The sequence below is a fragment of the Clarias gariepinus genome, chromosome 8, assembly GCF_024256425.1.
Source record: "Clarias gariepinus isolate MV-2021 ecotype Netherlands chromosome 8, CGAR_prim_01v2, whole genome shotgun sequence".
Taxonomy (NCBI): domain Eukaryota; kingdom Metazoa; phylum Chordata; class Actinopteri; order Siluriformes; family Clariidae; genus Clarias; species Clarias gariepinus.
Window position 1 is genome coordinate 16,544,207 of NC_071107.1, and position 12,551 is coordinate 16,556,757.

At 37.0% G+C, this 12,551-nt stretch overlaps 1 protein-coding gene across 1 annotated transcript; it reads right to left on the reverse strand.

Annotated features, from left to right (window-relative positions):
- Nucleotides 1-5,906: 5,906 nt before the first annotated feature.
- On the reverse strand, nt 5,907-12,320 carry pcgf6 (polycomb group ring finger 6). The gene is made up of 10 exons (XM_053501881.1): nt 12,019-12,320; nt 9,978-10,077; nt 9,614-9,710; nt 8,585-8,640; nt 8,420-8,479; nt 8,148-8,262; nt 7,906-7,933; nt 7,729-7,827; nt 6,413-6,499; nt 5,907-6,289 (listed from the first exon to the last, which is right to left on the reverse strand). The coding sequence occupies exons 1-10, from the start codon at nt 12,118-12,120 to the stop codon at nt 6,242-6,244; spliced, it is 792 nt and encodes a 263-aa protein (XP_053357856.1). The 5' UTR covers nt 12,121-12,320; the 3' UTR covers nt 5,907-6,241.
- Nucleotides 12,321-12,551: the final 231 nt, after the last annotated feature.

Sequence of the window (12,551 nt, forward strand, 5' to 3'; positions counted from 1 at the left end):
TTTAAACCACGTTTGAACGCAGCTGCACAAGATTTGCACTTTACTGTATTCTCATGGGAGGTGTATTAAAAAAAAACACAGACCCAGGGTTTGTTCTTCTCTTTTTCAAAGGATAAAACATAACGAGGAAAAGTAATCCTAGGGGAAACAGTTTGGAGACCATCCTGCAATGTTAAGTTATTTGATGTTTTCACACAGTTCAGCAAGGTTTGCTTTTATGTGTTGATCCTTTTTTGCATTCTTATGTGTCTGGTACATATCGCTAGGATAAACATGTAGATAAAAAAATACAATGAAGAGGCCACTCTTTAAAACACTATGTTTACACCTTTCTCGCTTATCTTCATTACTGCTTTATCTTGTATACAGGGTCGCCTGGAACACTATTCCAGAAGACTTAAGGCAAGAGGCGGAGTACACCCTTGACAGGATGCCAATCCATCGCACATGCACTCACACACATATGAAGACCTGGAGAAAACGTATCAAGCACGGGGAGACCATGCAGGTCACAAGGCGAAAATCGAACCCGGACCCTGGAGAGTAGACTATAATCCATCAAGGCTACATTGCTACTTTGTGGACTCCAGACTGTTACAATTATATTCTCTTGCTGAACATCCCACTCAATAATTATTCTCTTCTTTGCTGTCATAAAAACATCAACTAGGGTTCAGAATGTGGCTGTAAGAATTTGTGCTCATTCAGCCACAAGAGCATTAGTAATGTCAGGCACCGATGTCATGAAAGGAGACCCAACACACATCAACATTCTACTTAATCCCAAAGGTGTTTATTGTGGTTCTGGCCAGGGCTCTGCGCAAGCCAATCAAATTATTTCACTCCAACCATGGCAAACCATGTCTTTATGGAGCTCACTCTTTGCCCAGAGCTGTAACATGCTCCGGCTGTAGTTCCAGTAAAGGGAAATTATAATGTAATGTGCATACACATACACTAGCTAAAGTATCTATTGTAGAAATAGTTAAACATTTAAAGCTAAAAATAATCTGATCATCTTTGATTTAATCAGTTATTTATATATTTTTAGGTTGAAGCCCATGTACATGTATTGCTGTAACAAAGATGAACTTGTTAATTTTTTAAAAAACTTTTTGTTTGGTGCAACAACGTTATATAGTATTGGTTTTCACTGGATTGGTGGATAATTATTAGGGATTTGTGCAAAATGAACTAAATCTACTGTAATTTCATCTTATTGCAATCAATAGGAAAGAGGCTAAAGTAAAGTTTATGTTTACACCTTTTACTTCTTTTGTCGTCACCCAAATACACTCCCAGTTCGGTAATCAGAGAGTGAAAGAAATAAAAAAGTAGATTAGACAATAATTAAGTTTTGTCTTAAAACTTCAGCACATTAAAATTCACTTATACCACTTCAGCGCTGTTATTTTAGCAGTGTAAATATTAACTTATCCCTGTAAAAATATTTAGGTGTTTTGATTTAATTTTACATTTTATTTCACATTTATATTGTTAAAAACATTTATCAGTTTGAACTTGTGTGTTGCATCTACCTTATTTTTTTTGTGCCACAAATACATTACTTTACAGTGAAATTCTTCCCTTCACATCATAAGTTCTTGCTTTGCACCCACCATGAATTTTATCACTTGAAAAGCTTGTGCAACGTAAGTAATCAGGGCCAAATCCCACAATACTTGTGCCATGCAAAAATGCATCCCATAGTCCAGAGCTGTGAGACACAAATTAATCTGTTTTCACTTCTACATCAGAAATGATTCTTCGTCCTCAAAGGGCTGCTTTCAGGGGACCAACAGTCCAAAGACATGTAGGTTAGGCTAATTGGTATTCCCAAATTGCCCATAGTGTGCGAGTGTGTGACCTGCCATGGATTGGCACCCTGTCCAGGGTGTACCCTGCCTCATGCCCTGGGATAGGCTTCAGGCCCCTGCGACCTGAATACAGGGTTAAGCAGTATAGACGATGAGTGAATAAACGAGTATATCAGAATTTTTTCTACACTCTTCTAAAACTGCAGAGTTAAAAAAACATCCACCTCAACTCAGCCACTGGGTTTGACCATTTACCATCCTAATATCTCTTAGCAGCGTTTGGCATTGTAAACCACAAGGTTTTCTTGTCTCTCTTCGCAAGCCATAGAATCTGCAGCACAGCGTGGCAGTGTTTTTTTTTTCCTACCAAAAGAATTGGTTGTATGAGGTGACATGGAGGGGATCTCTTGATGAGGTGATATCTTCACACGGCTTTTTCTTCTTATGCGGATGACACTCACCTCATTCTATCCCTATCTCCCTCAAACACTTTTCTACTCCCTCCACTGGCTTCCTGGAGCTGCCCACATCAAATTTAAAACACTGATGGTTGCCTACAAAGCTAAAAACAGCCCGGCACTCACTTAACTCATAGCACTCACACCCCAAACTGCAACATGCTCCTCCAGCACTGCTCGACTGGTCCCACCATCTCTCAGGGATACATACAGTAGGGGCATGAATCTGAACTGTTTTCTATTCTGTCACCTAGGTGGTGTAATTAACAGAGTCAATGGCAATCTGTTGTTGTTGTTGTTTTTTTAGGTATTTGGGTTAATATACACCCCCCCCCACACACACACACACAAAAAACTGGAGCCAGTGTAAGGATATATTTAATAATGAAACTTGAAGCACTGCAAGTCGCTCTGGATAACAGCGTCTGCCAAATTCTTTAATGTAAAAATACAGGAATTTGTGCATGTTTGATCAGAGGTCAGGATCCAAAAAAAGACTATTGTGCCAATATTATTAAGTGAATACAAACACTCTTGCAAGATAATGCTAATGTGTGTTTTTTATTTCATTTCACATGTCCCTTTAGATGTTTTATTAGGTTGCCAATGTTGGAATTTTGAATGCATCCTCTGTCCATGGTCCTGGACTCGGCCCAGACAAGACAAGCCAAAATTCCATGTAGAGAGTCCTCTACTATAGGCATTTTTCAGATAAAAATGTTTAATGTTTGCTACCCCATATTTATATCTAGGGACCTTTTTATATTTATCCAATTTAACAAGTGGGGCCAGGGGCCCGGGGCAAGTGGCTAGAATTTGAACTGTATAATCATCATAATTGCTATCACTGCAAATAAAGAACTGCACAATTATTAACCCAGATCTTCTTTACATCAGTAAAAGTGATATAAAGACTTGGGATGTAGTACACAATAGTATGTAAGCTTAATTTTGATGAAAGAAGGATATCCATTACTGACATGGAAAAACAGATAGACCTATACGTATGTTATTATCAGGATTTGATTGAAGTGCAGACTTTAAGCTATATTTCGAAAGTTTTAACAATTCAAACACTGCCTTCCTGCGTTAAGAGTTGCATTTTTTAACAGGTTTTCTCTACTTTCATTGTGTCAAAGGACAAGTGACTGAAAAGCAGTTTCAAGAGGGTCATTTGCAGGGGCGGACTGGCCATCGGGAGCACCGGGACATTTCCCGGTGGCCTGACGGTCGTTCTGGCCTGCCGGCTGCCGCTGTGCAGACGATCAGCCTGGCATGTGATAGGCTGGTGTATAACTACGAATTAATTGACGGATCTCTCAATCTACAAATCAGGCAATGGAAAGGGAGGGGAAGATTAGAAGATCAGGAGGGAAAATTACACTCCCACATCACATGACCCAACGTCAGCGACGCACTGCCTAATATCTGGCCATATCCAGAGACAGGGTATATCTGACTAAATCGTTCAAAAAATGGAGCGTAAACGCAAAGGAGGAGCAGAGAGTCAGCGTAAAAAAAAAAAAAAGCCCTGGCCGCAGCACGCTGCTGCAAAATCCCAGCCATGTTCGCCAGTAAGGGAACAGGTCGGTCAGGATTACATTTACATTATATTTATAATAATTTGGCAGACGAACACTTTCATCCAAATCACTTAGATCATCACAATCGATAAAACTAAACCAACAAACGAGCAACAATATGTAAGTGCTGCTGTGCTGTGTCAAGTCTCGTTTCGTCTGAAAAGGTGACGAAGGAAGCAGCAGTAGCACTAGTGCTGTAAATGCTCCTGCTGTTGAGCTAGAGGTGGTGGACAGTTCAGCGTTTGAGTCAGAGCAGGGACCTTCAGGTAAAGTTAAAGATAAGCAAAACTAAATATGCAGGCAGCAGGCTATCCTTTTTAAACAACATGTGCTTTTTTATGATTTATAAGATCAGTAGTAGGACTGTGATTTTGGGAACATACAACTGATGGCTGCACAATTATAAGTACAGATTATTGAACACGCTTATTTCATATTGCAGAGCAACTACATGTGCAGAGTGAGAGAGAGAAGGACTCAGGGAAAGATTAAGGAGACAGTGAAAGCCTTTATATCTCTTTTGATTATTTTGCCTGTCCACAGTCTAAGGATTTAGATTTTTTTTTTTAAGTATCACCCAATTCAAACGCCTACTGGTGTACTAGTAGTGCTAATTACTTACTGTTTACTCTTACTGGTCTGTTCCACATAATGCCATAATTGAGTAAACATTGTTATCTGTTACTTACGCTGTCATAGGTTTTGTTAAGTTTATTTGTGTTTGTGTTTCTGATGCATTTGATATACTAGAGTTGAGCACTGAAAATACATAAAATGTAAATATTTCAACATGTGAATGTGTCTCTGATTATCTCTTTTAAAAAGCCAATTTTCTATTTGTCATTGGTTTGGTAGTATAAATGGTGTATTTCTAGTTGTTAAGGGCTATTTTTTTATTCATTTATATTGCATCTGGTAGTCTACCTGTTACAATAATAGGGTTAGCCTACAAGTTTATCAGTCCAGTAGATTACATGAATAGGGTGGTGGTGACTGCAGCAGCAGAGGTGGCCTGGGAGTGGAGTCAAATTCCCGGCCTGAATTATTGTCCCAGTCCGCCACTGGTCATTTGTGACTGGTTTCTTTAGTATTTCATAAAAAAAGGAAAGACAAAAGAGGTGAATTTGCTAATTTGGTCTGAGTGCATATAAATCAGTGTGTAGCTGTCACAGAAACTTTTAGTGCAGAAATACACAGAATGTACATTTGCAATACAGTACATGTACAGTTTGCAGTCAATTTTAATTAAAAATAAGTACAAGGCTCAAAAATATGCAACATATTTATGGCATAAATAAGCATAAATACATAGGACAAATATCACGGCAAATATTTCAATAAAGCCCTGCATAAGACATTACACTTAAACAATTAATGTAATGCATAAATAAAACATACTTGCCGTATTTTTTTATTTATTGTTTCTGATCAGTAACACAATTTCTCCTAAACACACCCTTTATATGCCCATCCTTTATACAGTACTTTATAAATATTTTAGGGCTGCTACTAACGATTATTATAATAATCGATTAATCAGTCAATTACCCCCCTCCTTTATTCAAAAACAGAACTAAAATCACTCCGCTCCGCGCTCAACTAAAGCTTTTTTTTTTTTAAATAATCAAATGTCTCCGCGTCGCGCAACACAGTGAATCGATTATGAAATTAGTTCCCAACGATTTTATTAATCGATTCTTATCGATTCGTTGTTGCAGCCCTAAAATATTTTTTATATTTTTATTCATTTCACATTTCTGAAATCAACATACTAATCATCCTCTCCATCTACCCATATGTGGAGAGTAAGTCGAAGTAAAAACATTAAGAAATAAAAACTCTTTTGTATACAAACAGTAGCCCTTAAAACCATTCCCGTATTTAGGTTGCAGCAAAATTTACACCTTTAAAAAGTAATTATAACTTTAGTAACACCCTGGCAGGACTTTCATATAAGCCGTTTTTGGTTTTATTTTTTAAAGTCATCGACCAATGCGGTGTTAAATTTTGATGTAGAGAAGTTTTAATAATCACACCAAGAAGCCATGTTTTAAAAACACTTATGCACTTTTAATCCAACTATTTTTAACCAAAAGCACAAAATGTAAAATATATATTTATTAGATCGATGTCTTTACTGTTCCTCCTATATTTTATACCACATATTGTGTTTTGTTTTTTCCCCTTAGAAAGTTTAGTGCTCAAATACAAAACAGAATTGAAGGAATCAACACAAGTTGAGAACATAGAAAACTATTATGGTAACAACCATAGAGAAATGTTTTTAACAGTAGGCATGAAGCAGTGTGCTTCTCAAAAAGTTCAGACTAGCCCTTAGTTTGTTCCCTGTAGACAGTAGTTTAGATACATCACAGTCGTCTGTTTACTGAGTAGGCAGCACAAGTCCAAACTGTAAAACCAGCATTCCATCCTTGAGTTTATAAGGAGGAAAGAGAAAGCAGTCATTTGGCTGTACTGTTGCAGATATTACACTCGTTACATAATACAAATTATTGCATTCCACCCATGTGGTACGACTTTATTAGATACTCACCTGTAGAGAATTTTCTCCCATCGTTCTTTGGACTTCTCTTAAAGACTGACATTGCTTTAAGAGATGCTCTCCACAAACAACATCCACCTGCCCAAGTTAGAGAAGCTATGAGTTTCATTATAGTCCATTACATGGCAAAACGAGGTCAAATCCCAATGAAGTTAATGTTGATATTTATGGGTTATATCCCTTAAGGAGTGAATTATAAATTTAAACAAATGATTGACCTATATTTAATAACACATTGAGTATGAATGAGCCATACATCCTCTTGTTTTCAATCTCATATCACAAAATACTGTAAGCCCATTGCATTTCTCGCTCTCAATCTCATATTTAACCTTAAAAAAAAATCAGCTTTAATTCTCTTAATTGGCTATAACTAAGACAGTAAATGTGACTCAAGCAATTACCTTAAGCAACTTTTATATGCATGTTTAATCATACTTTCAATTAATCTGCTTTGGTACCAAACTATTGGTTTTACTCAATTTCAGGAATTTTAGAAAATGAGTCATAACAAGCACCCACACTGAGCTTCAGAATGGACTGCGACAAGGTGATGCATAGAATCAGTTACTCTTTTTAAAATTAATATTATTAATGTTCATCATGATCTTACAGCCAAAGCACTAATTTCCTGCAATTTGTAAAAAAAAATCGGGCCATAATATCACAAGCTACCAATGATAAAAGTAATTGTATTAAAAAACATATGTTTAAAACGCACAAAAACTGATTAACAATTGCTTTGTTTGTATATGTTGGAGGGAATTACTACTACATTAATGCCTAAATTAATGTGGTCTAACCTACCTATAGACATATTAAAAATAATGGTGCAGAGACTATCATGCTAGCCAAATTGTGAGTGGCAACTGTACAATGTTACTGTGCCAATGCCTCAGGCTTTATAGTTACATTTATTATTATTATATTGGCCAGGAACTTACAGTGTACAAGTGAGTCATGATACAATGCAAATAAGGAACTAAGCAGAAAAGGGGTTAATAATGTCTTTCCAATAAGTCTCAGGGGACTCATGGTCATACAGTATGATTAATAACAAACTAGTAGTTATTTTTGCTCAAAAGTAGAAAAGACACCATCTTGTATTTTCATGGGCTTAATTACAATATGAAATATTTTCTTATTTTATATTTTAAAATACAGGGTGTGTTTTAGTTTTAAAGCTGATTGTGTAGACAGTCTTGTACCTACTTTCATCTTATACCCAGACAGAGCATGCCCACAATTAATAACAGCAATGGTTACGTCTCACAGAACCACAAAACACAAGCAACATTCTGATGTACCTTCAAATTTGGACTCAACTCCATCTTCCTTCTGATAAAGAGCTCCACGTGACGAATTGTAGCTTCACCTGAGACACGGATGTACTTTCTCTCCAAAGGCTGCACAGAAAGCCTCGTCAGATCGATACATGCAAATCAACTGGGTGATAGCCATTATAAATATACATTTAAAAATACCTTATAATTCTCAATGCCCTCCTCAGCTCTGTGAATCAAAGATAAACACTTAAACATTTTGAAAAGTCCTTGGGTCATGCAATTGAAGCTTACAACTACTGGGTATTATTGACCCGTTTCTAAAGTTTAACTCCATCTAGTGGCGAAATCACTACTTGCAATCTATATACTGTACGATTACTACATACAATAAATTACACTGAAATTAAGAGCGTCATAGACCAGAAAACAAGACAACTTACCCAACAAAATCCAACATTAGAGACACATCGAGTTCTGGAGGAATGGTAAAAACAGACTGTGGCATGGAGTCTCTCTTCTGTCTCAGAAGTTTTATTGAAAGCATACCTGGGGCTGCTGTTATGGAGGAAAAAGTGAGCATTATTCAGGAATACAAAAAAGTATAAAGTTGGTAGTTAGAGACCACCATTTTAAATCTACACACTTTATAAACATCTTAAACAGAGACAATTGACTTTGTTAAAAATATACAGCTGGAATAAGATAAACACACCTGCTTTTGGGATTGGCAGACCTTTCTCCTTGTAAAATGTACACATTCTCGCCCTCTCCACTTGAATAGAGAGCAAAGACAATTCAAGAAATACAATAAGCAAATTTAATCGTTTTGGTATTAAATAATATTTTGTCAGATGTGTAAAGTAAAATAACACCTCACTTTCTTCCAAATATGGGACCGTCCTATAAACAATATCTTGTAATTGCCTGTCAGGTCTGGGATATAAACAAAGAGATCAAACAATAAATTAAAATTAACAATAGCTACATGTTCATATTGGAAAATCAGCCATGTGGAATAACTTGGGCGAGTCCACTACTGTTCCAAGTTCCAAGATAGCACCATACGTTACACCAAAGGGACTGTTGTGACCATAACAACAAACTCTCAAGAGTCTCATTTTCATTACAGGACAGTGAAAAATATGTTTTGATCACATAACATTCTGCTTGCTGTCAGCAAAACTCTCTTACTTATTTTATGTGAACCTTTTAAAGGTTTAAAATCTACATACACTCACTGTATACTCTTTTATCGAATCGGTTGATCATGTGAAGGAAAAATACCATTGTGACTTTACGCATGGCATGGTTATTGGTACCAGATTGCCCATTTTAAGTATTTCAGACTTGGTCTAGAATTTACACAGTATGGTGAGAGAAAAACATTGCCTGAGATCCAAGGCATTATTGCCTGAGCTCCAATTCTTTGCCTCAGATTCTTATTCTGGGCTTTTTCCACTTGTCACAGAACTCTTATTAGAGTTACTACAGACTTTCTGTCATCTCAAGCTATTTTTCCTCATTCTCCTCATATCTCCCAAATCAACAAGGTTTTTAATGCCATTCTGTGTAAAATCTAGAGACTATTGTATGTGTGGAAAAAACACTCAAACCAGCTTATAGTAATCAGTAGCTCACATATATCACAAGTCACAGCTATTACAATTTCCCCACATTGTGATGCTTAATGTAAACATTAACTGAAGCTCTTGACCTGTATCTACATAATATTATACACTGTAATGCTGCCATATGATTGGCTGAATAGATAATGTACAAACGTTAAGGTGTATGATAGTGCTCCTAATAAAGATTAACACCTACAGTAAGTTTAAACCACCATGAATTACAAAGAAAGAAACAAACAAAAATGCTAATTAATACAACTAATACAAGATAGTAATACCTTAGATTGTATAGTGGTTGTGTTTGATGAACGATGATTGCACAGTTGGGACACCTGTTGCTGCTAAAGAAGTGCTTGACAATGCAACTTTTACAGACTGTGGACAAATAGAAGAAAGTAATGTGTTTATAGACATAAACCTTTAGATACAAACAAAATGCATTCATACATTATCTATGCCAGGCTTCTTTATTTCATTTCCTGGATGTCCAGCATCCAGATTTTATTCTTTATTAAATCTACTGAGCGAGATTAACTGGCAAGATCAGACGGTAAGGGAATCAACCTAGGCTAAACTCGAATCTTTCTAAACTGGATTGGGGGAAAACTAATCTATGTAATTAGCATGAAGTGTCACACTTACATGTATGAAGGCATTCAGTGATAGTGGTGGCATCGATGAAGAAGCCATTGCAGAGAGCACAACGAATGTAAGGGTACAGCTCCCTCAGTGGAAATGAAGGCTTCAAGGCAGAAGAAAAAAATTAGTTCTCGTTTGTTTGTACTGAGTAACCAACATTTTGAATATAATACAGCCTGGCCAAGTATTACTCCAGCAACAAAAATTTGGATAGAGCATTGTGCTTCCATGAAAAGCAAATCTTAACTAACGTTAAATGTAATGATTTTAATGTAATGAACTACAGGACTACTGAACAACTAGCTGTTGTAGCTCAAATTGCTAAAAACATTCATGCTGGCTGTGATAGAAAGGTATCAGAACACACAGTGCATTGCAGTTTTTTGCATATGGGGTTGCGAGATCAGTGCTTCCTCGCGTCCACTACCAAAAGCACCTACCATGGGAATGGGAGCATCAGAACTGCAGCCTAGGGCAACTGATACCTGGTAATATCTTCACAGAGAGTGAAATGCGAGGCCCATCCTAGAGCATGAAGGCAGGACTTTAAAAGTTCTTTAGAAGTTTAGCTAGTGCATATCTAGGTCCAAGTACCCTTGTCTTTAAGAACTTTAAGAATTTTTCATTTTAAAATAAAAATTGAAACTGAACACACCTGACACTTACTTCTCGGAGTTTACATTTTCCTACAGCTTCCACTGAAGGCGATTCAAATAAACTGTCATTATCTAGTGATGGGGAAATTTCACAAACAAATCTGATTCATTGCTTGCAGTCTGATGTCTTTGGAAAAGTGAAAAACGGGCTGCTGTGTTGCTGCATCTAAAAACGACGCAACTTTGGGCATTGTCAAGAACAATCAATGAATTGAAAAATAATAATAATAAAAAATTTGCACATCAGGGAGCTTGGGTAGGATATGGTAGGACAGTTGGGGGCAGCTAGCTATTAAGGTGCCAGGTTCAATTCCCAGCACCACGAAGTTGCCACTGCTGGGCCCTTGAGCAAGGATCTTACCCCCCTCAATTGCTTAGATAAAATGTAAGTTGCTTTTGACAGAGCATCTGTCAAATGCTGTAAATGTAAGCTAAGAGTGCTCCAATTGATCACTCTTTTTTTTTTTATTAAAAAAAATAATAATAATCCGTTGCCTCTCAACAGGCCGATCACAAAAACTACTGTGAGGACACAAGATACATGAGTCGACAGCTACAACAACATTTCGTCACCTAGCTGGGAAAAGTCTATTACCAAGTCTCTTGTCAAATTTGCATAATGCAGGAATTTCTAAAGCAAAACCATTCAGAGGACCGTCTCCCAACAGCTTCAACATAACAATCCTTATTCGCCCCATCAGAGCAACACACCAATAATAATTTGAGTATGAAAAGTTATCCATAAAGGCACCAGCAAAATCTTGCCACCTATTGCAGAAACTCACAAAAATCTTAAGCCTCACTCTCCAGAGAGTAAAAGGCAAAACCCATTATCACAAAAAAAAATAATGACTACTACAGGACTACTGTACTGCATATTTTAGCATCTTCCCTGCCTGATCTCCAGTCACCACATCAATTAAAAAAGGCTGTTAATTAGTTGATAAGTTCAATCGTGAGTGGTCCTCCAGGAGTAGGCTTAAAAACCACTGTGGAAGAAGGAACTACTAATGTGACGTCACGATTTATTTGCAGCGAGTCTTCCGCGCGAGGTGTGATGACGGTTATGGCAGTTAATAAAACAACGCGCGCTCACAATTCTCACGGGCTTTAAAGTTTTAATTGTCCTTAAGCTTGCGCTACTTACTTACGTCCGCTGGCGTCACGATCCCTTTCTCTTGGCTGCGAGAAACTTCTCATTAAAACAAACGCACTTTCAGAGATATACTTTTTTTTTTTTTTTTTACCTTTGGTGGACCAAGCCGAAATATTTCAATGTATATTTATAATGGCTTTTAGTTAAATTTTTGTAAGGCGATATATGACATTGGGTTACCTGAGTCGTATAATGTGAGACCAGCTTTAACAGGTGAATATTAGAGGTGTACCTCTGCACAGGTGCTGCTGTTCCCTGGGGTTTTCTCCTGGTCGTCAGCGCCACTGCACCAGCCCTCGCCCGAACTTTCGCTCCCCTCACGGCTGTCATCCATTCTTCGATTTTATGCTTATTTAATTTATTTTTCTTAAATATTTTGATAATTCTAACTAAACATAACCATATTTGGCTTTTGATTTTGTTTTTCAACTAGTCTGTTTAGTTTAAAGCGTGTAACAGCAAATAAATTAACTTTATCGGCGTTGCTCCTCACACCCGGTTGCTACAACATTAAATCCCGCGAGTTAAGCTTTGCGCGCGACAATAACAACACAGACGAGTCGCGCGCGTATTTACACAAAATAAAAGTCCTCACAAAATGTCTTTTTACAAAAACAGCAACCACAACCATGTTGGAATCCAAAACATTTGTTCAAGTTAATAAAAATAACCATTAAGTAATTTTAAAAAATCAGTTTCGTCTTTGTGGTCCCATTGAATAAAGGACTTAAAATGTCTAGGTGCATTTTATGTTGAAATTTAAAC

Excerpts from the sequence above, each read along its gene's own strand:
- pcgf6 (XM_053501881.1), bottom strand. The coding sequence starts at position 12,120 with ATGGATGACAGCCGTGAGGGGAGCGAAAGTTCGGGCGAGGGCTGGTGC. Across the intron at positions 9,711-9,977 it reads CACTGAATGCCTTCATACAT|TCTGTAAAAGTTGCATTGTC; the intron begins GTAAGTGTGACA and ends ATTTGTCCACAG. Across the intron at positions 6,290-6,412 it reads TGGGAGAAAATTCTCTACAG|GATGGAATGCTGGTTTTACA; the intron begins GTGAGTATCTAA and ends TATAAACTCAAG.